Here is a 25,036-nt window from a genome sequence, read left to right on the forward strand (position 1 = left end):
AGTTGTTTGTCGTGTTATTTAGAGGCCCACTTTGTAAGAGTGGGACAAGACTTGGGCAGCAACAGCACGATAGAGCAAATCCTAACAGCGAAAGCGAATGGCGTCGCGCGGACTGGGAGGGGTGCGATAAACTGAACGAATTCCTTTGTCACTGTGCGATCGCAGGGTGGGTGGGTGGCTTCCCTGTACAATTTGACATCAATTAATAACGCAAAAATAAATGCGTGAATGGGGACCATGGAAGTCGTATCGCGTTAATGCGTTGGCGTTTCAGACCACCGCCACGGCTGATAATCGTACAATGGCGGTTGGAAGAAGAACAATGGATTTGCATCTCGCTCTTGTCAATCACGCAGCTTTCGTATTTCGGGCTTCGTAACGCGGCAATTAGCTCGTGTTTACAAGAGCACTGAACAAGATTCCTAAACGCTTCTTGCGTAAGCTTCGCCAGAAACTATGCTGTCGCTTTGTGGTTTTTGATCCTGACAATGAATTGCTTTACGCTATACTCTGACGCAACACAGCTTTTGGAATGTCTTTGAAAATACGAATTTATTTATTAAAACTTCTGCACATGATCAGCAGCGGGACGCTATTCAGTTTGCGAAATTGCACGGACCAAGGCACGAAACAACAAACAGGTTTTAGTGTGTTAGTGCAAGACAGAAACACGAAAAAAGCGGCAAAAAAGGTTGTCAAATTTTACGCAAAAACAAATCCAGTACCACATTTGAAAATTAATATGGGTTAAATCGGTTCTCTGAATGTTCAAATAGAGGTAGTGACTTCTGACCATTTTTAGTGTCCACTGCCTTAACAAAGTGCGGGTGAGCAGCTATAGCTTCCACTTAAGCAATATGAATAGTACGAATATAATCTTAAAACAAGTAGAAACGATATCTAGCATGCATACGCCAGAACAGTGACAACAAAAATGGCAGTTTGTAATATCAAGCAAAAGGACTCCATATTTGGCGTCATCACAATGTGAGACAGATCGTACCAATGTTAATTCTGATTGCCAATGTGTAATGGAACATATTTATTGCACGACGCCGATCTTGCAGCAATCGAGAGAAGGCCATTATTGGGGTGAACCTGCGCATTGTTCGATTTTGAGTGACTCAATATAAACGGGAAAACACTGGGGAGGATTCAAGTGCACAAACCGAGCTTGTACATGTAGTCACTGGGCGTGGGATGAAGTCCGGGTTGACCAACCTGTCCAGGAGACATGGTTGATGTGCCGAACGGTGATGATCCCATGGCGACCGGGTTTGGATGTTGCGGGTGAAGGGTTGGTGTGGGATACCCCGCCATAGGACCACCCTGTCCCCCTGACATACCCGGACCCGATAATCCATTATAACCGGCAGATACTGCGGTTCCATAAGCGGCGGCAGCGGCTCCGGCTACTGCTGCAGCAGCTGCGGCACCTGGAGCGTAAGCGTTGGGGTTCGGGTGCGAATACGAGTTGTATCCGCACGAGTTGTACGAGTTAGGGTAATTGTGGTACGGGGTGACTGTGACGTTGTACGGCGCGGAGTATGGGGCATGTGAGTTTTGAATTCCCGCTCCGGGACCACCAAGACACGGTTTCCCATCTCTCACAAGCACAGGGACAGCAACTCGTCGTGGTGGTCCAATGCTTGCCAATTCCAAGGTCTTGTCCTGTCGCATTCTTTTGCATTTGTACCGTCTGTTTTGGAACCAAATCTTTACTTGTGTTGATGTGAGTTTTAAGATCTGAGCAAGATGTTCGCGCTCGGGTGCTGAGAGATAGCGTTGCTGCTTAAATCGGCGCTCCAGCTCAAAGACTTGGGCTTGTGAGAATAGAACTCGTGGCTTACGGCGTGTGCGGTGTCGTGCCTTCATTCCATCCTCGTCACCCTTCTTTTTGTCACTCTCTTCCGGACTTCCGCTGCAGTTGCTCTCCGAGAAGTTGTCTGACTTTTCAGAGTCTAAAAATTAATTAAAACTTGTTGCATTTTTGTTGGGCAAAAAAACACAATTTATTTTTCTGACAGAATTACACACTGTTTTAATGTGGGCGGGAAAAATAGATTCTTTTTAGGACATCAAACATATAGCCGATCTTAAACTCCGCGAAATCCACAACAAACGCGCCTCTGCTTCGTATTCATGTTCGGTTAATCCTTTGCGGTTAGCTTAGCGTGTATTCTTCACAAGTTGAACCCAATGAACTTCGTCACATCGCAAGTAACACGTCTCGTCGGCAAAGCAAAATCTCATCACCAAATCTGATTCATCGCATTGCGGCGCGAATTCTTTACACTGCCCCGCATTGTAAAGCGATCGGAATGGCGCCGCTGGGACCAGCGAGGCCAGCTCGAGGCGCGTCGAATGCAGGAGCTGCATCACATCGATCATAGAGCCGGAGATAAGCGCGGTCTTCCAGCGCGAACTCGCTCGGATGCGTCTCTATTATTTGTTGTTATTTGCTTGTCGCCGTCCGATCGCCCCCCGAGCGCGCACGGTTTCTGTTTTCTAAACGCACCCAAAACCCACAGACATGGATCTGTCATTGTACGCGTACACAAATAGACGTCGCGCCAGGCCAGGGTCCCAGGGTCGCGTAAACGCCGTGCAATTTATTGAGACAAATATCGGAGGAGATTGTAAACAGCCCTTCCTCTCACACGCTTCTGCCAAGCTCCCGTTATCGTGCGCCGACCTGCCCTGCAACCCTAAACCACGTCCTTTCGTTTTTACGTTAGTCTGCGCATATGTTGTCACTTTATTGCCAAAATGGTGGCACTATTTAAAATAAAAACTTGGTCATCCAAAATTAATCGTAATCAAGACGGGATCCAGAGTATTCAAACTTGAAACGAAACGTGATATCTAGCTCGGTTGAGCGCTCATAAAATTAATAAAATGTGGAATTTAAACTACATTTTTGTATAACGTTTTTGCATTTTGTATAAACACACGACATAATGTTCGTGTATTGGCAAATGAGCAAAATGCCATGGATAAAAGGGTCGCGCCATTTTAACATTTGCTGAACCGCTCTCAAGAGGTGCGGGCGATTTTGAACTTGACGAGCGGTCGAATGTCAAGGAACAAAGATAAACAAAATATCGCTCTGGAATCCGCAGACAAATCCGTTGCGCGACGACGACGAAGTAGATGTTAATTGCACGCGCTTTAACCCACAATCACGAGCAATTAAACGCCCTCAAATGAGCCTGCTTTGTGTTCGTTTTATGTTGGCGCAACCTCCAGTATTTGCCTTTACATGCGATTTGCGCGTAAAATCCCGTCTGACGACGAAATTACATGTTTCCATCGACAACCGGCACCACAACTTGCGCAAGACTGCTCAGAAAACGAAAGCACAAACTGAAATTTGAACATATCGAACCATGTATATAGTTCCTCATGTTTAACCTGACAACAATCACGATTTTCGTGAATTATTAAAATACGGCTTCCAACGAAAACATGGCAATTACAGTAAATTCCAAACTCTGTTAAATCGACAAGTGCCCAGCTTTTTAATTAGCTCTTAAAAAGGTCGCCAAAACTTTACATAGGCAGTAAATTTGTTCTGTTTAGCAGTAACGGTGAAGTTTTGTTGAGTTACCAAGTTACCCAAGTTTTTATTGTAGTGACCGGACAGTGGCGATTACAAAATGCGTCCGCACATACAACATCCTTTGTCACGACGAGTCAAAAGCAAGCACTTGGCGAGGTTGCAATTTGTCGAAGTCGATTACAGTGCGACATTGAGCGACATCAACGCAAAGAGGCAGGCGCGTGGCAGCGACAACAGCACAGGCCACTAATGACCAATTGAAAAATTGGATCGCGATCGTCGATGCTTACCGAATTTTGAAACCGTGTATAAACGTGGCGCCTTGTAAATGGTAATTTTATTACGGATGTCTATTTCCGCTGTTGACGGTGATGAATCACCGAGAATGTCGATACTGTACGCCCGAGAGTAAGAAATGCAGACCGGAGGAATATTTTGTTTATCAAGCTTTACATTCGATTGGGATAAGATAAATAAATTGCGAATTAAATTAAAAAGACATGCAGTGTTTCCTTGATCTAAGAATGATTTGTAAATCATAGTTCGTTCATCTTAGCAAAGCAAAGTTGGTTTCAGCTTTGTAATTAAAAACTTTACCGGTGTGCAGAATGGTGAATTAAAGAAACATTTTATCGCAGTCCGGAAAACCAAAACTCCGATCGTATCTGTGTTATAAAAACTGTCGGGAAGTCGTTTGAAGGACCAACACCGTTTGGCAACACTAGCTTATGCAAACAGTGGGAGTTTATCGGTCCGAGACAAACTTCCGTGGGAGCGAAGTCTCACGAAAACAATTATTTATCCCCCAAAAAATCACAAGTCCCTCGCAACGGGGCCCGATGAACCAAAGTTGTCACCCCAGTGTTGAGCCTGTGTCCAGCGTTGGTAAGGACCAACCGTGCGTTAAATCCTGTAATTCGCCGCAACCGTTGAGCACGCGTAAGCCAAGACGGTAGTGAGCAAATATTTTGGGTCGGGTTTGATTTGATTAACTTGTCCACTTTTTAAGATCACCCGGTCGCTGGTACTCCGGGGGCAAATGCGGCCTTCAGCTGAATAATGCGATAAGCCTACAGAGCATTAACATGCTTGTTTCCCAATTATATATCCGACAGTGAGGTTTTTTTTCATGGGTTCGCTGTTCGTAATTGTTTTTGTCGAATAGATATTGCCCCCAAAACATAATTAATGGTCCGCTATACAAGGAATTAGAGTAAAAATAGCAACCTTATCGTGGTAAAAACGCGTGACAGTGACAAGAATTCAAGAACTGCCCGCACATCGTGATACAAGTCAAGAGATCTGCGGAAAGGTGCACTTCGCTGAACAGCCTAAATGTCATGTGCCGTTAATTGCTTTCAGTTCTTGGATTTTAAAATCGAACGATGAAACGGACTCCACCCTACCCGACCTCTGCCCAGCGATTTCGGCTAACAAAGTGATGGAATTATAATGCGGCAATTTGCAGGCGAAAACGAGTAGTTAGCAAATGACGATATCAGGCAGTGGCGTCGTTCTGGTGATGGGCTCAGAGACTGAAGCAGGCGTCGCGTTTAATTACTTGAGTTTTTGCGAACGACTAGTGTTGATCGGAGAACTAAAACGGCCTCGATGCCGTTCTGGCGACTCAAGTTTGTCGTGGTTCTGTTTACGATTATGACCGGTTTCCAACTTAAACAGAGTACACATTTCAAAGACCTAAAGCACGGACTCTATAATTGTTTCTTGTAAACATAAAACCTACAATTTCAAATGATATAACATTCCCACATTTAAGTATCAAGGTTCCCACTTCTGGTACCGGTATGGTTCTACGCAAAATGTATGGTTTTGTTGCAAAACATTTTACCGAATTGCCCACAAGAACATTAAGTATGAATAAACGCTTATTAGAAAACCCACAATTACGGCAGTCGTCATTCAAAACCGTTATGTGCGATTATAAAGCCTCAATCAGAGTTGTAAATCTACTGATTCCGTTCCCCAATCGCCGGTTTACGTAATACCCGATGGTCGCAATTGTAGCAAGTTTAGGCGCCAATTAGTGGTGCTTTCCAAGCGCACGTGTAATCGCTTGCGATGATGCCAGGGTTGTGTTTTGCTTGTCGGCAAATGGTCCGTATTCTGCCCAAGGAAGACCGGTGATTTTCGCTCTATGGCGCAGCGACCCGATGTTAAACTGGCCTGTTAGCGCTGAAAACAAGTCGATGTGCCTTGCTCAGTTTCACGCTCGTTCGTCAAGCCAAACCGCGACCGTTAATTAAAACTTTAAGCGCACAAAAAATATCAGACCTTCTTTTGTGTTTTAATGGTTAGTTGCTGTCTAGCGAGCGTGTAATAATACATCGGCCTTTGCTTCAACTGGTGGCAATTATATGTCGCTCCGTGAAAGCCTAAACACAGCCTTACGCGGTGCCTGTTTACTGGACTTAGCGGTGTGATTTTCTCTTTCGGAGCAAATTGCAAAACGTAGACGGACAAGTTAAAACCACCACAGACGAGACAGAAACATTGCAAGTAAAATGAACTTGGCACAAGTTAGCCGGAAAACAGACAGAACCTCGCTTCCCAACCGCCGTCAACGACTTTCCCACGACGGTATCGATATCAGGCGCTGCCGTTTAGCGCGGACCCCGCTACTGCATGCGCATCACAACACTAAGCAGCAAAGTCGCCCGGCTGAAGATGGCAAGTGTAGATTGTGGGGCAAATCCGATTATAAGGCAATTGTTTTCAAAAGCAATCCAAACTATGCAAGTGGACAGGGCGGCACGTGAAGACAAAATGGCGACATCGCTCCACCGCGGGCATTGTGCGTCGATCGAACGGCAATGGCGAGCAGTCAAGCCGGCGTCTGGGCTCCCATCGCGGCCACTGTTTTGTCAGGAGCGGGCGCGTCTATTTGTCCTGCCACTTGTTAACTCGCAATTAACCCCTTGTTCGATTATTTGCCGACGTGTCGCACGCGAGAAGCGCACAATAAGCGCTGCGCCTCTTCCGTATACAATAATTGTTGTTGTTACGCATTACGGTTCAGAATACCCCAGAACTTGTTTCCAAAACTGACTCTGTCGGGCACTTATCTCGCGCTCATTCGCATCAATGCGTCTGTGAAACGTGCTGTTGGCGCCACTCCAAAGAATGGAAACGAAAGCGATCCCCAACGCTAAGAGGTCGTTTGTTGATTTGTTAATGCCTACTAATTCGCTACACTTAGTTTACAAACACTGCGAACAAGCGACCTTTAAACCTTTGCGGCTTGACGACGACTGGTCAAGTTTGCAATAGAAAGCATCAACAAGACATTGTGGTTCAATTGAAGAAAACAAATTGTTCTCGTTTCGTGCTATTTAGTCTGTTTATAAATCGAAAAAAAGTTTTAATTGCGGCGAGATGTAATTTTTAAATGGCGGTAGATACGTTAAGTGAGTTTTGTAAATCGTTACAACACATTCGATGTTTATATCATCGTTGCATAACCAACTTTTAGCTCTGACAAGAAAATTTTCCCAATGTATTTCCTGCAAGTTATATGCGAACCTATGTTTCCCATTCCACACAGTAAGACAAATTTCAATGGAGATAAACAATTTGTAAAATATCACGCACCTGTGATTGGTTGGGTTGAGTCTTCCACTCTCATTTCACCACCAGAGTAGTTTCGATGGCGCGAATCGTCTGAGTTTTGCTCCAACAAGTTCTCTACGTTCGAGCGGGGATTAACATCGGATGATCCGGGCGATCGGGACGGCGAAGAGGATGACGGGAAGGGAACGAGAGCCGTGCTGCTGCCACCGTGTGTCGAAGATGCGTAGAGGGAAGCGCTTGTAAGGTCGGACTCCGAGTTGCGATCGCTGTAAGTTGAGAGTTTCCTGCTTAAGTCTTCGAAGGGGTGAGAGGTGGGACTTCCCCCGCTTGATTCCTGTTCCCTCGGCATGAGATAAGACTCGGATGTGAAGGGGAAAGGAGGGTTTTGCGAGGGCGCGGAAGAAACTTCGTAACCCGGCGTTCCGTGCTGGTAAAAAGGTTCAGCGGTTGTGGCGGACATGGGCGAATGGTGGGGCTCGGGTTTCAAACTGTCACCACGCTCAGTTTTAGCGTAGCAATTCCCCACGTATTGATCATCCCTGGCCGCAACCAAATTGTCGTTGCTGGTGTACTGTTGCGCGACACCAAAGTTCCCTTCGTAGTGTGGAATCGGGTTGTAGTAATCAACAGGATAGCGGTTCACGTCATATTGACCTGGAGGAACCTGTTGCTGATTTTGGATGTTCTGCGAAAAGTGGACAAGCGTCGAAGCTGCAGCTTCAGCTGAAGACGGGTAACCGGTACACTCGCTTCTCGGGACTTTGTACTTCGCGTCCACGTCGCTCTCGCCGCGATACAAACCGAGTCCAGGCGCCGTTGACACTGCCATATTTTTCGCTTCCATATTTATAGCATCGCCATTTGACAGCTCAGCACGCACTGGAGAATGAATTGAGCTTGGACTGCGGTATTGCATGCTCATGCCATTAAGGTTTTGTCCAACTTCGCCCAAAGTCTTGGGGTCGCAATTCAAAGGCATTGCGGAACTGTAGGAATTTGCGTAAGTATCGGAGTGCTGTTGGCTGCTGCGTTGGTCAACGGTGGATGCGCAGGAAATTTGCTGGTGACGTTCCAGCTTGAGGATGTCTTTAACTGAGAATGGAGTCGATCCCACCGGACTTGGTATCATCATGCGTCACGAAAAAACGCGAAAGAAATTCCAAAAGCAAGTTTCCTTTCTTTTATAATTTAAACTCTTTATCTGCTGAAAAGTAAAGCAAAAACATATGATCACTTAGCTTTTGACTTAAAAATCTAAACTTGGCTAGCGCAAGGACTGATCTAGCTCACCCTCACAACAGAAATAAGACAAACCCATATCATCGCTCGCTTGTCCACGTAATTTTCTGACACGAGTTTCAATCTTCCTGACAAGGGACATCTGAGGCAGATAATTTGCTCCGAAATGGAACGGCTCGTCTCAGCCACAAGTCCCTTGCGAAATCTGGTTTGTGTAAAGACGATCTGATTGTTGTGACTAATTGCGTCCTTCCAACGCCACTTTAAACTTTTCCAATGGCCAAGCAGTCTTACCACTGACGTCTCTGCCACAACGATCTCACCCTTCGACAGATTCCTAATCGCATCCTATCTACGCCGCCGATAAACTTTCCACAATTAGGGCTCGCCCGCCTGTCATCTGAACTACAACCAAACATCCGAACGTCCTTAGCTTCACTTAGCCTTCAAGAGGGCGCAACAACTCAGGGGTTGACCCCCAAACGCGCCTGAGCGTGTTGTCTTAATGTCTGCTTTCACGCCTAACCGCGTTGACCCGCGCACGCCGAACAAGTCGATGCGTCAAAATTCTTTAAAAATCCCCGAAGTTTCGACAGGTCCTACAAATAAATCACATTGGGTTTTTGGCGCCTGCTTTTCTTAAACTTGCGTTTAGCGAAAAACTACGCTGGAGCAAAAGCAAAATCGTGCTAGCGCGCGATATGGTCGATATAGAATGACGACCTGTGGTGAGATACGCTTTCCGCCGTAAGCGAGAGAGGGGCGATCTCGCCTTCTTCGTTGCGCTCCAATCAAAGTGGCGTCACCGAGACGCATCCATGTACAAAATAATGTTGTTTTTCTCGCGGTATTCTGTTGCGTGTGTCATTAAATTACCACAACCCGATGAACAACACCCATATACAGATCAAACCCGATTTGCTGTTTGTTATGATTCGGATTTTTGCTTTTAGAATTTTTCCGTGTTGTTGTTAACAACATACTGCAATAAGCTATGATCGCATTTCCGACATATAATATATCTATTAACAATAAACTACAAAATCAATAAGCAAAAAAACAAGCTGTACATATTATTTAGACATTTTGCATAATTTTGTCACAACCTAAACGTTAAATTTGTCAAAAATTTGCACACTTAAAAATAAACCTATTAGGGCAACTTAAGTTAATTCTGCGAAACACTTTTATTTAAAGTACTTTGAGTGCTTAAACAAACACAATTTTTCCCTTGGATATATATGGAAATAAATCCTTGTTCGCAAGTCAATTACGATCAATTAACCATCGTTCCGCTGCCTGATCATAAGGGAATGTTAATTCGATCTGAATTACACACCGCCGGTGCAATCAGCATCAACTAAATCACAAAATCACTACGTCACAGGACCATGTGACCGTTGAGCCGCCTCCCACACTAAATATGGCCCTCTTTTGAGCTCGTCTACTGTTGATACAAATGTTTTACAAACTCACAACAAATACTGGGCTAAACAATATCAGTAATCAGTTTGATTTACAGAGTTTATGCATATTTGGATTTTTTTCTGTTGTTTATCACAAATCAAAAACGTTCCCCCCCAAAATGTTGACTTGTTTGAATTGCGCCACTTCCTACTTTCGAACATTTGTCGATTTCATCTCCCGAATGATGTAAAAATGTGGCGATGAATTTCTGCTTATAGCCAGGTTATTTTTTTTTATCCAATTCACATTCTGCACCAAGACAACAAAAGTCCTACAGTTACTACAATTATGATGACTATCCTTTTCAAAAGTCACTTTCAACCGCTATGCTCACCTCAAGTTGTCAATGATTCACTTTATTTAACTGCAGCGTAGGTCGGCGTCACTCTACCAGGTAACCAACACCCACCCCACCTATCCCGAAAAGCCGCGTTTCTCCGGCGCTTGAGCGACAGGTGATCTCGTACCCGTACCAGAAAACCAGAGCCGCGCGGACGAATACAACAAACAGCGCGGACAATAAACAGATTGGGCTTGATCTAATTCTGATTGCTCGGTCGAGTTCAAAGGCGCCACTTGAGGGCCGAGTGACGTGCGGCTGCGCTTAATCCAGGCCCGGTGCCCGTATGTTGGCTGAGTATCAGCACCGGCCGCTTCCTTGCGGTCATTTGTCAGTGTCAGTCGTTCACCAACTTGCGCTTTCTCATAACACTGCGAGGTGTGATAATTTGATGACCGCATGCCTTTGATTATAGCAAGTTAATTCGAGTGTCAATTATGATTAGCTCAGCAGTTTTATAAGCATCGTGAATCGTAATTTGTAACGGTTTTATATGTTCTTAGTCATCATATCTGTAATTGTAGTATCATAGCCCAAAAAACTTCGGGAAAAACAGCAAAACACTCACAGTTTAAGGTTTTCGTGATTGTTACGTTATGTCATTGGTAATGGATTTGAATATTAAATGCGTGGTGTCTATGTGATGGAACGGTTGGTCGTCGTTACTCATCGACAATCATTCCTGGTTGATAGTTCCTAAAAAGACAAAAACATGTTTTTGATGAAAACAAAATATGTTGGCGCCATTTTACTACAACACTAACAAAGTACACTACCACACACGTAAAACCATAATAAAATCATTTCAACAGACAGGATATGGGTAAGTTGAACACAGACACACTCAATCACAATGTCATGTCAACCGGACATTACTAAATCCAACGCATGTGTACAAAACCGGTATCTCTATTTGCATCGCGTTCGCACAACGCCATTATTCCTGAAGCCCATCAATTTGTACCAGACCCCAGAGCGCAAGCTTTATAGCACAGAAGCTGCTATCGTGAGGCCTGCCCCGCGATAAGGAGATGACGTAGCGGTTGCGAGGTCAGAGGTGTGAAATTACAACTTGTGTAAACGAACAAGGGTTTGGAGTGGTTCTTCGAGTGCCATGGCATTGTCTTGGCGGCGTGTGACAGCGCCAGAGTCCCGGGAGCGGCATTCCGTCTGTGTATTATACGGGAGCGAACAATAGGGAGCTCGACGGCACGTCCACAAACGTTAGCACAATGTGGGATAAGATAACTGCTGGGGCCGGGGGCGACAGCATGAGGGTGATGCCTATTATTTGCCTTGCTGTGATCGCGTGACCCCACACCGGCTCTGTTGTGCATCTCCGGAAACTGTATATATTTGTGTTGATGAATAGATGTGGCGACAGACGCCTAGTGTGATATAGTCGTTTGCTTGTATGTAACTAAAGGGAAATATGATGTGGCTAATTTCTTACCTTCAAGTAAACAGTAAGACACTGTGGCTAATTCCTTAGCTTCAAGTAAACATTAGTGAACTAATTGTAGGAAAGCTTAAAGCTTGTGTCAATAAAAATCCATGTAAATACATTTGAACTGTGTGACATTTATATTCACAACAACACGATAGGCAAACATGAATCACGATAGTCTGCTTTTTGTCATTCTCTTTAACGTGTGTGAAAATCACAAATCGACATGAAAACATGCGCTGTGACAATCGCGCGGGACGAAAGCATTCTCGTTCTGCGAAGGCGACAAGGGGATCACTTCGATGCGTCATTGTGGCATAGTTGTTGTTTTCGATCTTGGTTTATTTGTTTAAGCACCGGCATAAGATCACTTTGTCGCTGGATCACAATCCGCGGTGTTCGCCTTTCGCCGCGTGTTGTCTCAACGCCTTTTTCGGGGGCCGAGCGCGTTCGATAGTCGGGCCGCTTATTCTGGCTTGTCGATCGTATTTTTAGCTCCTGGAAGGCGAGAGAAAAAGGTCGTGAACGCACAGAAGCGGGGTGAAAACGACCACATAATCGCATCAGGCTGTTCATTGCCCCATTCTTCCCTATGCGTTGTGTACACGAGGTCGGATGCGTCGCGAGATTAAGGCTCCCCGACATGTCAGCGTTCATAAGCGACTGTCAATCGGGCGAGTCGCGTTGGTGGAGTGACTGATGGTTTGCGATGGTCTCCTGGCGTCCCGGAACTCCATGGGAACGAGAGCGCTCGATATTTTGCAATGATAAAGGTGATGATGATATCAGCCCAACGAATCATTTGATGTGTGATTTCAGAGTTGTTCCGTCACCAACGGCGGAAATTTTGTACCGTTTGAGGTTTGAAATGCTGCCAGTTACATGTATCGGTTAATCGTAAGCATCTTTTGAAACTTTCCAAAAAAGGCACAAGCGCATGCAACGCAAAGAGGTGAAAGCGCATGCAACGCAAGAGGCGAAAGCGCATGAAACGCAAGAGGCGAAAGATCTTACCAGCGTTTTGACAGCACACTTCACAAGACACTAAACTTCTACCTAATAGTTATAATATTTATTTCTCCGCAATAGAGATCCAATGTTTTTAGCAATTAATAAGTTGAGATTATTAACGAAATCTTACAATTATACCAACGTTTTGACAGCACACTACCTTACGCACAAAACTACAAGAAAAACAAATTGCACCATATGTTGCCATCAAAAAGAATATTGTTTAAACCATACGTCACTAAAGATCAGAGAGAAGAAAACATCAGTCGCATTAATCGTATTTGAACAAATACACAAAGATGCCTCTTTGTCTCAAGTGAAATTTATGTGCTGATGTAAACGGTAAATAACTTCAGACTCACAAAAGTTTAACAGCCTGCATCATACAAGTTGGGTTTTTATACTGTATGTGCAAAGCCGTGTTGTTTGAGAAATCAATCAAATATTTTTGGATTTTAGTAATGCGTTAGTCCTACTCCTATCGCTGTCATATGAAAAAATATGGTAGGTTAAAACAAAGTTTAAAATTTAAAAATCATTCAATTTCTCACGGATGTGATAGTGCGTACGTTGACCAGTAGTTCGAATGATGATGCGTTATAGTTAGCGTTCAATGAAAGACGCCTGTAATTTAAGAAATACCTGTTCGAGCCAGGCTTCGGCGTAATTGTCACGGCGAGAATTTATAGGACCTTAATTAAATTGGACTAACACAAATAAGTCGCCTCTGATGCCACAAAACGACTCCGACTCGTGATGACATCAGCAATTAAGCTCATTGCGTCACAGCACTTGATCACAGGGTGTAATTTCTGTTTGTTGCGACGCCACAGCGGAATACAAAGCAACCAAGACTACCATGTTCGCCTCTATTGCTTGGAGGCGTGGCTTCCGATAGAACATTACCTCACTAATGACGCTTATGACTTGCCGCGTTTGATTTGCACCGTATAGATTGTGGTTGCTAAGAGGTTTATCAAAGCAAAAGTTTTAGACCACAACCATCTAACCCAGTGTTTCTCAATCTTATACTGATCGCGTACCACCTGACAACTTTTTTCCATCGCTGAGTACCACCTAAACCAGTGGTTCCTAACCTTTTGTAGTGACGGACCCCTTTTGTAAATTTCCCCCCAACTAAATTTGCCGCAAGTCTTTTGATGTTTCTCGTTTCTTATGCGTTATTACACTTTTAAAGCGTTTTAAATTCGCCTTCACAGTCCTCTAATTACAATGAAGTCTGTACCGTAGCGTTCAAAACATCGAATTGATAAAGTAATTGCTCTTGGCTCAATTGAGGTGTGATAAACAGTTTGCACTTTTATGCTGGATTGTAAAAGCGGTTGAGAAACCTAAAAATATTTTCTGTTGATGATACTAGTAATGATAATGATACTAAATCTCCATGGATCCCCTGAAACCATCTCACGGACCCCTTGGGGGTTGGAAACCACTGACCTAAACCCTGATTAAATGGATGGAGCAAGAAATAGGCTTATTTTCTCAACCTTGCTAGGATATTTAGCAATTTTAGAAGAAGGTCCAGCCCACGAGTTTCGCCAAAACCAGGGCTGGTCAGTTGGGGTGCAATTTCAAATCGGACTTAAATAAGGAATCACAGAAAACTACTCGCGTACCACCTGAAAAGTTCCGTCGTACCACTAGTGGTACGCGTACCACAGTTTGAGAACCACTGATCTAACCGCTAATTGTTTTAGGCGTGTACAAACTATAGCATTTAAATGATTCCAAATTTATGCAATATACACTTGGGTACTTTCCTTGCTCAATTAATCTCAGGGTAAATTGTTACATAGACGTTAACGTACAGAGGCTGGACAAGAAACCAAAAGTTGTTTTTGCGAAAACAACACCGAATCGAATGCAAAAATGCCGAACTGGTCCAATAGGGTCAACAAAGGTCAAGACGAACATGTAAAAACCTGTGTCTTAAAAGTCTTAATGTGTGCGTCCATTTTCGCAGAAATTGCCACCGATGATCCTATGCTTCAATGAAATGCAAAAACTTTCCCAAATTTACTTTTTGGACCCAACCTTTACCGTTTGGGGTTCCAGACAAAACAGTGACTTGGAGATTCCCGTGGGAAGCAGCGACGATTCCAGACATTAGGGCGCGCGATGATTTTAACGCGACAAAAGAGCGTTAGGCGATTGTTGACACTGCACGCGCCGAAAAGCTCCTGTTTCACAACCCCAGGGTTGAGGGATACACTGCCACCAAGCGGCAACTGCTTAGTGACAATTGTGAATTGATAAAATAGTTCGTTTTGGGATTCATATGGGGCTGTTCATGTCGCTTCACAGCCTATACTTGCAACAACGAGGTATGATAAGAAACGTTTACCTGCTCTGGTCATCTGAGTGAGAACACATAGCACTTTGCTAATTGGTGTTTTTTTAATACAGGAAATATTTCCTAAATGTGCTAAAGTTAATCAAAATGTGATCGACATTTAAGATAACGTCGCCCTATAATAATTTTACAAACGAAAATATACTATTGAGTTCCTTCAGGTTGAACAACGCTTTTATGTTAGAGTTTGTTGGATGTCGACTTAAAATTAGAGATTTTTGTTAGAAACCCGGACAAAAACGAATGCATGCAGTGCGGTTACGCAATACACAGAACACGGTGTGTGGTCACGATTGTCGTCTCTTCGGCATACAAAATGACAATTAACACACCGCCAAACAAGTAAAGCGGCTTCGGACTGTCTGCGCTCTGCATCTCCCGACAGTGAAGCCGAGAAACGGGAATAGATCTTCCATTTGCTGACGCCACAGACTTCAGGCTTAGACCAACGCGCGTATTTATAATCACTCCTGCGGCAGCTGATAATTGCCGCCTTTGATACGCACGCCATTTAGCGGCATAATGTCTGTTTATGTCAGATCGACCGAACAAGCCAGCGTCGATGCGAAATTAAATGTTGTCGGGCCACCATTACGACCGCGAGCGGTGTCTGACACAAACGGTCCCGCTTATAATCTGCAGAGGCATGCGATGAAGAGTCCGCGCAGAAAATCACTGCTTCCCGTTCTTTCCTGGTAAGATCACATGCCGTATAAGGAATTGAATCACAAAAACTCTGAATATGAAAAAAAGCGGGAGAGGTAGGGGAGCGTTGGTTCACAAAAAGTGTCTGTGTGCAGTAATTTCTTTGTGTCAAAGAATTATTGCAAACTAACCAATTTTACTTTTTCTATCACATAAAATACAATCCAAGATCCGGTTGAAAGTGGAGCGTTGTGTGTCAATGGCGCCTTCCAGTGGAATTTTGTTTTTGTTAAGAGAACGAATTAGGCACAATTTCACAAAACTAACATATTCTGAGTGTCCAAAATGCACTATCACTCCAATCATCACAAGAATCTGTGTCTAAATAATATGTAAAAAACACAATTCGATTTAGTTGTAACTTGTAAGAAAATCGTTTTGAAACAGAAACAAAATGCAAGAGTGGTTATATTGGTTGCTTCATGGAAAATCGTTGCACAAAACAGAGTCACAGTATTACGACATCATTACTTGACATAAATGTCTCTGCTATATTGAGTACCCTGCCAAATTTTCTCGGTTGTTTTGGGAGGAAATTTTCCAATGTAGCCAGAATAGTTAAATTATGTTTTATAATTTTTGTAATTTCAAAGAGTTTTCATGTTTAGCATGCCCACGGTACGGTTTCCGAACAGACGCCCAAAACACTTCAAAACATCTTAAAAACCACTACACCTGTCACAGGGTTTTCGCACAAACCGATAAACAACAAACAGACGAAAAACAAATCGAGTCAATGAGTTGTGCAACGTTGAAATCAATAATTACAAGCCCCGAGAATATGTGACAAACAAATGTAAAAGTGTAAGCCTATTGTTAGATGCGAGCGTGGCCCATTTATGGCCAGGACTGCTGTTTCAGCTGTACCAATTAAACTTGACGGTAAACCGCAAATCGTTCTGTTATTCCGAGAAGGCGATGCAATAATATCAATGACATCAGCTGTTTTTATGCTCCCGTCACCTCGCCAGAAGAAAGTTTTTGAAGAGCAATTTTAGAGTGCAAAAATGCAGGACAATGCGAAACTGAGAAAACTTATATATACTTGCTACAACGAACCAACACATTTTTTTGCATTACTTGTTTTGTTTTTACCAAAGCGACCATTTGAAGTATGTCACATGAAGTATGTCAAGAGAAGAAAATACTACAGAAACGGAAGTTATATGTATGCAATAAATCAATGAAATCGACATATGCGAAAAAACAGTAATTTTACTGAATTGCAAAACCTGCTAGAAAATGTAGCATGTTTTAAAAAATGCACAAAATATATGTGTTACTTGGCTGCGTGTTGAAGGCAATTACATTACAAGTATGTGAAAAACAGATCAAAAACAAATCTGTTAGTGGTATGACTCAGTTCCTTAACACTTGAACGGAAACCTTTTTGTTCTAACTATACGGTTTTATCTGAAAATGGGTCAAAAAAATCTGTTTTTGCAGTTAATAGGTCAAGCACTTTAAAGTGTTTGCCAAGTGCAGAATTTTGTCTTCAGCATTACTAGCACTACCTAGCGGCAAATATATTTTTGTGTTTGTATCAAAAGTGAGCGCTTGAGTTCATGGTTTAAAATTAAGTAAGGTCGAGTTGCACAAAAGGACTACAGAACAATGACTCTAAGTGTTAATTACCGATTACCAATATGACCAAAAATACATAAATTCAACAAACACATACTTCTGCCAACACAACATATTTGGTCGTTGATCACAGTAACACAAACCGAAGGTTTTTTCGCAGCATCGCTGAAAGTCGTGGAAAGAAATAAACACGTTTGCAGTCTGACTAGTGAACTCTGGGTTGTGTTTGACAAACTTTTACAAACGCATCCTTACTTCCGTAATAAATACACACTTTAAGGGGGTGGTAATTACGATTTGAATATTCTTGGTGGTAATTGCGATTAGAAAGGAAATCGCAGTAGCCTATGTATCAAAACAAGTTAAAGTCTGAACATATCCGCTTGGGTTAGGTACGCAGTTGACTGTTTTGCCTGATGTACATTAACCGCATACAGATGCAAACAACCTCGGGATTCGGAATCACCAAGGCTTCGAATCCCGCAAAAAGATATATGTGCAACATTTTGTACTTAAATCCCACCAAGCTGTTCGACTATTCTCTCCAAATAGACAGGACTTTCAAAATGCATTTTAAAGGTGGACCTAACAGTTACATTAGTTTTGTAGATATATTTTGTGTAAGTTTGATTTGTTTTATATCTCTTTGGAAAGTTTGTGGCATTGCAAATACATATAGTTTGTTTGCTGAGGCTATAACAACTTTGGAAACATTAGGTAAACAGCGTTAGTGCATTCGATATTGCGCGATCAAAACCTGCTTCTATCAATGTACGTTGGCGATAAAGTTTTTGAAAACCAGCAAATTGTTTGAAAACTACACATTAATATGAAGACGTTTTAACTTTGTTGTCGCGCTTTGAAGTAAAAAAACTGCTGCAAAAGCAAACAATGAGTTCAAAGAAGTCATTCTCCACGGTGCGAACGTGCATAGCAGAGCCATGAATTTGTGATTACGAAACGCTTTGTAGTGTCAACGCAAGGAGAACAATCTTGAAGAAACTACTACAGCAACTTCCACAAATCCATTACACCATGGGCTTGCGTTGTTTTGTGTAGTGTACTGGCATTCGAAAACGATCTTTAATAAACGTAGCAAAAAACTGTTTATTTATTTTGGCGGAGCAAATTATCTTTACACAGTGGAAATTGACTAAGCGTTTTTATCGCAACGTAAACCCTAAGGACTGTGATGTTGTGGGTTCCCAAAATAGATACACATTAATCACGATTTGAAGAGTGTTTAGGCGAAACAGGGTTCAACAAAAGATCGCTTCCTTTAAAAAAAATCTGAACAGGAAAAGGCATTGATCAAACTACTGACAACCGCATCGTGAGAGTAACTCACTTGAACAGCCTTCAGCAAATGCTACCGAATTTAGAAAACACACACACACATGAATGCGGCGTTAGTGGCAAAAACAAACGTCCCGTCACTCAAACTCCCTATTTTTCTCTTCCCTTTTCTTGGTCGTTTGTTTGCTAATACTTCTCCGGCGGCAAATCCGAGAATAAAAGTCGCCGAGGAACTTCAACTCCAAATAGACTTTCGTATAGCCCCCTTGGTAGCGAACACAACGTAAACGTCGAATCAACCGAGATCATGGAGACGTTGCCACGGTAAGAATGGATGTTTGTGTATTTTGTACAGGATTTGTCATTCGGTGTAATTGTACCGCGTTGTAAAAGTAAAGTGTGCGAAGGTATGAATTTCGAAAAAGGTTAGAGGAAAATACGCTAAAACAAAGGATTAAAACAATTGCTTACACACAAAGTTTTGGTAGAAATACAAATATATTATATTCTCAGCCGATCTACAGAGGACAGACCGTGTTAAACAACATTATATGGCGGACGTATTAACAGTTAACTTAGCAATTATATTGGTTCTATATCAGTTAGTCACTGCAAAAACAGAAAAACCTATTCAGCGAGTATATGTCGCAAGAATTAAACAACTATTTAAAGCGATAAGTAACGTCATGGGTTTGTCTTGCGTAGCCTTAACCTTACAAGCGAAATCGTTTTGTTGTAGGACTAAGGGTCGCTGCATAATAGCTTGACAAACCGCAGTCTTACGTATAGCGCGAATGAATAGAGGCGAAGTAATAATATTCTGCTGAGGCAAGTTTACTCGTGTTGCTCTTTAACGCGAGCGCAACACAAGGGCGTTCAATAATGTGCGGAGCGCGGCCTATTGAGAACGATTGAGAAGTTTTCTTAACATGAGCGCGTTTGTATCAAACCGGGATCTCTTAATCAAACAGACGCCACTTCGGCCCGGACGATTCCAAGGCAACGTGAAAAATGAGTTTTTCGCCTAAGTCGAGCGAGAGGTTTTGTGTTTAGCGTGCACCCGCAGATATGGCTGAAACAGGATATTATGAACAAAGACAGGTGTACAGGTGGATAGATTCCAACCACAATGCAGATCGTCAAACTGGTTCGGCACACAAAACAATTGGTCTTATTTTGAGATCTGACGAGTCTGCAATAGACCAGGATGCAACGAACGCGGTGTTTTATGACGAAGCGTTGCCCAAAATTGCAGGGTATGATAGGTTATAGTTCATATGAATAACAGTTACAACGTTGATTTCTGCATCAACTGAAAGCTCTCGTTGTACGCTTTTTGACGCTGCTAAATTCAATATTCATATAGCAAGGTCATTTATTCCATTTTCGTGATTCTGGCATTTAAATTGCGATACTGTGCGAAACACCACATAGTGTTCAAAGTTTCCCGTCCCAAGTTAAAAGTTTATATTGTTTATACAGGTTGCCACAACCATTAAATCACGAACGGTTCGACAACGCCGAAGTTCCGCGATTCAATACCAACACAAACAAACGCAACGGTGAAAATTGGACGCGCTTACCCTTTCTGCGCGACGGTGACAAAGCAACCGCCACCAAGGAAAACACATGGGAAGATGAATTCAGCAGGTTGAGGTTACCACCAGAAAAAACTGGCCAATCAGGACACGCTAATGTCACCGAACTTTACGAGAGTTTTGCGCGAAAACCTCGGGATGAGGATGCAGACGTAAATGATGGAAAGAAAAAAAGAAGACGTAGACACAGACATCACCGACGTAAAAGATCACAGGATGACCAATCAAAGACAAATGACGAGGAAGATCAAACTGACGAGAGCAGTGGGCCACGAAGGCATCGGCGGCGACACAGAAGGCATAGGGATCGTGTTAAAGAGAATACTACAGAAGGAGACAACACAAAATCGATTTCAACAGGAGAAACTGGGATTATAGAAGTCGTAAGTCGTCAAGAAAAAGAAAAAGTTGTAGACGCAAGTCACAACAAAACTGTGCAGTTTCCAAAACAGACGAAGCTTGTGAGTTACGTTAGCATACCGACAAAAAGGGACGATGTCAAATCTGCTGAAGTTGATGTTCAACCAAAAGTCACAGTCAATACTGACAAAACAAACGAGCAGAAATCTGATAGGGACATGTTTAGGCCACAGGTCTTTAAGGTGGCGTCATCCAAAGGAGTGGAAGGACATGCTATACAATTGCGTACAGCTGAAGTTAAAAAACAAAATGGTATCAGGTCGGTTTTGCTTACCCAAAAGGCAATTTCGCGTGAACGAGCGATTTCAAAACACAATACGGTGACAAAGACTCAACACAATGTTCAGGGCCGCACGGTTACAGCACCAACAAAAGTAGTTGAGGAAAAACGTCAACAAAACCACGAAGTAAAACCAAGTAGACCACTTACCGAAGCGAACACTCGTATGCCTACGCAGACTTCACAAAAAGCGTACTTCAGATCGAAGACATGCATGGACACGCAAAAAATTGCTGTACAACCTAAGCAGCACAAGTTTGTGTAAGTGAAACCCTTGGTTTATGATGTAGAAGTCAAGCATTTTAATGAACGATGAGTCATACGAATACGACACACGTTAACTTTAAAGCGCGTTGGTTTTAACAAATATGACTGTAACTTCTGTATTCTAAGTGCAAGACAAGTAAACACATAATTGTAGCTGAGAGAAGAAATATCTGCAGAAATTTTTTCACAAAAACAATGAAAGTTTTTTATTTTAAAGAGTAACAAACGACCGTGAAGTGGCAAGATATCAGCAAATGCTCAGTGTTTATTTGGACGAAAAGTGGCACAAAGCAAGAAAACAAAGATTCTTCAAGATGCTCGAACAGTTCCAAATGAAAAACAACGTACAACACGTGGTCAAACAACGAACCAAAGCCAAGGAAATCCACAAAGCAATTATGAGGTTCAGTCAGTTCATGTGATATTATAAATTATTTTGTCACAAAAAAGCCCTATGTTTTTGACGCATCAAACAAAATATGGTTTAAGGACAGGAATCCAAACATCAATGGCGTAAATGTTGGCTTACAAAAACAAATCTAACCCTGGTAATCCAATCCACACCCATTACCTTGTTTGCAGGCAAAACGAACAATTAGAGTATGTACGAAACAAGCACATGGCAGAGAAAGAAAAGCGTCTCGCCTCTCAACATGTCAAATGGAAATTCGTCCGTAACGCCATCAATGATCGACAGAAATTCGGGTTGCCCAACAAACTCCATGTAAGTTCTTGATATGTGAGCGACATCTAGCGTCTAAAGTTTAAACAAAACCTGTACCCAATTTGGCGCTAAAGAGTCAACTTTAGCCTCCTCGTGTTTTGCATCACACAAAAAATGTTTAATTTAAAATGACCAAATGGGTGTACAAAAACATGGAATGCGCGACGTATGCATTATGTTGAAAATTTTTTAAGGACGTGGTCATTGCCAAGCAAAATCTTGAAAGAAGCGTTGTATCGGAAAGGCGAAAGCGAACGTTTTCCAAAAGTGAATTGAGACGTAGGAACGAGGCAAAGTAAGTTCAACCCTTTACTTAATGAAAGACGAAAAAAACTTTAAACCATCGTTTTATTCAGATTTGAATTTATGTTTGAACCAACAACTGGAAGACGATACATAACCGCAGTTCCTAACGTATGACAAAGGTTCCCTTGCATCCTGTAATGAACGCTTTCAACATCAGTGAACTGAAGACGATACGCTAAAAAAATGCAAATCGTTACCAGCTTGTGTATTAAATTGACTTCAACCGTGCTTCGTTTACCTATATTCCAATGTCAAACACGACATGCGTCAAATACTGTTGCAATGAACCAAGCAAGAAGACATTCAGTAGCATGAGTAAATGCCGACCCATGATGCTACGGTCAATGATTGCTGCCCATGTGTGAAAATTTTGCCGCGTACTTTAAATTAATAAACTCCTGCAACAACAACAACAAAATTCTTTTTAGCCAGTTAATAAGTAGAAAACAGAGATAGACTACACAAATTTTTTAAAATAGTTACATTTATTCAGTAAGTTAAATGATTTGCTGACTCCTTTGTTACTGCGCATGGTTGCCAGTTGTCATGCAGTCGAAGTGGGATGTCCTACGCTGGCAACAGCTTTCTCACGTCTAAAAACAGCTGATGTCACCTTGACGAGCATGCATGGTGACAATGTGGTGGCCTTTCTTTGTCACATTGGCGTATAAAAGGCGATGCAAGTAGAGGAACAGACATACACATTGATTTGATTCACTTACCTGACTTGGAACCATCATCGGACAAGACAATCAACAGACATGGTAAGGGTCTTGTAGCATGGAAGCAAGTAGTTGTTTAGAAGTTACCTATCAGCGAAATTCAGTCTAAGAGTGCTTTAAACATTGCTGACTGGAAAGTATAATCGGCAGCAGTAATGGAGACACAAAGTAAAAAAAACAGATAATGGAAACGAAAGCGTATATGAAACAGGCACATCATTTTGCAGGCACCCGGACGTAAAGGAAAGAAGGAGGGAGGCAAGAAGACCCAGAAGTCAACCTCCAATGTTTTCTCTATGTTTGACCAAAATCAAATCCAGGAATTCAAGGAGGTTCGTAACTACAATTCTGTGCTTTTGAAGATCCACATTCGATGGCGTTACTTAATCAAATACATTTGAAATAGTTTTGCTTACACCAGTCTCTACAAACATAAAGACAAATTAATTTTCATTTTAGGCTTTCTCCATGATTGACGCCAACAGAGACGGATTCATCGACAAAATCGACTTGAAGGACACATATGCATCTTTGGGTAAGTCGACAAATGCGTTCACTTTACAACATGCACGCTAGAATCTCTAAACCAACTAAGGGCAATGCCGTGAACCACAAAATTTGAAACAGGTGTACGCGATATCAAGATGGAGAAATTGGAAGCAATGGTGTTGGAAGCCCCGACCGCCATCAACTTCACAGTCTTCCTTAACATGCTTGCCGACAAACTGCATGGTACTGACCCAGAAGACACGATTGTCCAAGCCTTCAAACTGCTTGACCCTGAACAAAAGGGAGTCCTCCACAAAGATTAGTGAGTTTCGCTGTCCAAAACCAAGTATTTTTCAATTATGTGTAACACGACTAACATTATGTACTTTCACAGTATTTCCGGCCTTCTGATGTCACAAGCTGACAAATTCACCAAAGAAGAGGTAAGTTTTTAAAATAAATTCAGATATTTAACTCGAACGTATGATAATAATGCTACGCCGCTAGGTGGCAGCAAGCACAAAACATACGAATACCGTCGACCCATAACAAAACAAAGTTGTTTGAAGTTGGTACATCCGCTAGGGTTCAAACCGTACAAACAGGATTAAACCAAATGTTATCCAAGTTTGAAATGTAATGCTGTAATCATGGTTTTAGTTGTTGCGATTTTCAATCCAACTTAAAAGTAGTCGTTTGGCAAGTATGAACCCAAATTTACTTTAACAATAAGGCTCATTATTTTATTCACAGATCGATCAAATGCTGGAAATTGCTCCCGTTGATGTTGCTGGTAACCTTGACTACAAGTCACTGTGTTACATCATTACTCATGGTCAAGAGGAGGAGTAGATTTGCTAAAGCAAAACGCAACCATTTCGCTTCTACGTTTAGCTCGTTTAACTTTGTTTACCTGTATATAAGTTTGTACAAATGTTTTGTCGGCAAGTGGCAGAACTTAAACCTGCTGTAACAAGTAACTTTCGAAGAAACCAAGTTCAGAACCGCAGGGATGGCATTAAAACAGCGGATGGCGCTGTGCGATACGGATGTATTGTGCAGTGCGCAACCGTTGTCTGTCAGTGAATTTCCCGGACGAAGAACGCATGTTGTGTTGTGTAGCTGTTGTTGTGTGACTCGCTAGTCAAAATAAAACTTGCCACAAAATCTGACTGACCTCGTTTTTTAACACCAGGATTTTAAAGTAAAAAATCGACCTCAAGTTAATTTGAAAACAAATAGGATACCATTCAAAACACAATTTAACAACCTTTTTCAATAGATACAAAAAAAACACTGCCAATATTTAAAGTGATTAAAGAACAAACAAATTTTGAAAGCAGCGGAGTGAAAGCAGACATATTTCTTCAAGCCAAGCAATGATTTGTTTTTTTATATAATTTTGACTTGATAGTATAACAGTTGCAAACAAATTAACATCACCATAATAGCAGCTGGCCACACGTTAAATAGAAGTTCAGTGCCGAAAAAAAAACTATTCAAAATTTTTAAGGTTTGATGAAAATGCATTCGATTTCGGCGGTCAACCTAAAATTGTTTGATCTATTTGTCAGTGATTACACGGGTTTTCTTGTACCGGCACCTTTTAAGTTTTGT

General features: G+C 42.2%; 3 protein-coding genes across 3 annotated transcripts; 2 read left to right on the top strand and 1 right to left on the bottom strand.

The window, feature by feature from the left end:
• Positions 1-533: 533 nt before the first annotated feature.
• LOC145223946 (uncharacterized) lies at positions 534-8,375 on the bottom strand. Its single transcript, XM_080090362.1, has 2 exons — positions 7,172-8,375; positions 534-1,961 (listed from the first exon to the last, which is right to left on the bottom strand). Exons 1-2 carry the CDS (start codon positions 8,280-8,282, stop codon positions 1,156-1,158), a joined length of 1,917 nt encoding a protein of 638 aa, XP_079946488.1. The 5' UTR covers positions 8,283-8,375; the 3' UTR covers positions 534-1,155.
• Positions 8,376-18,874: 10,499 nt separating this feature from the next.
• LOC145224400 (uncharacterized) lies at positions 18,875-22,322 on the top strand. Its single transcript, XM_080090888.1, has 6 exons — positions 18,875-18,937; positions 20,096-21,172; positions 21,396-21,581; positions 21,761-21,902; positions 22,097-22,197; positions 22,259-22,322. The coding sequence occupies exons 1-6, from the start codon at positions 18,921-18,923 to the stop codon at positions 22,320-22,322; spliced, it is 1,587 nt and encodes a 528-aa protein (XP_079947014.1). The 5' UTR covers positions 18,875-18,920.
• Positions 22,323-22,888: 566 nt separating this feature from the next.
• LOC145224401 (myosin regulatory light chain, smooth muscle-like) lies at positions 22,889-24,586 on the top strand. The gene is made up of 6 exons (XM_080090890.1): positions 22,889-22,972; positions 23,158-23,262; positions 23,390-23,465; positions 23,558-23,741; positions 23,814-23,862; positions 24,173-24,586. Exons 1-6 carry the CDS (start codon positions 22,970-22,972, stop codon positions 24,269-24,271), a joined length of 516 nt encoding a protein of 171 aa, XP_079947016.1. The 5' UTR covers positions 22,889-22,969; the 3' UTR covers positions 24,272-24,586.
• Positions 24,587-25,036: the final 450 nt, after the last annotated feature.

This window comes from Phallusia mammillata, chromosome 4, assembly GCF_965637545.1.
Source record: "Phallusia mammillata chromosome 4, kaPhaMamm4.hap1.1, whole genome shotgun sequence".
NCBI lineage: Eukaryota > Metazoa > Chordata > Ascidiacea > Phlebobranchia > Ascidiidae > Phallusia > Phallusia mammillata.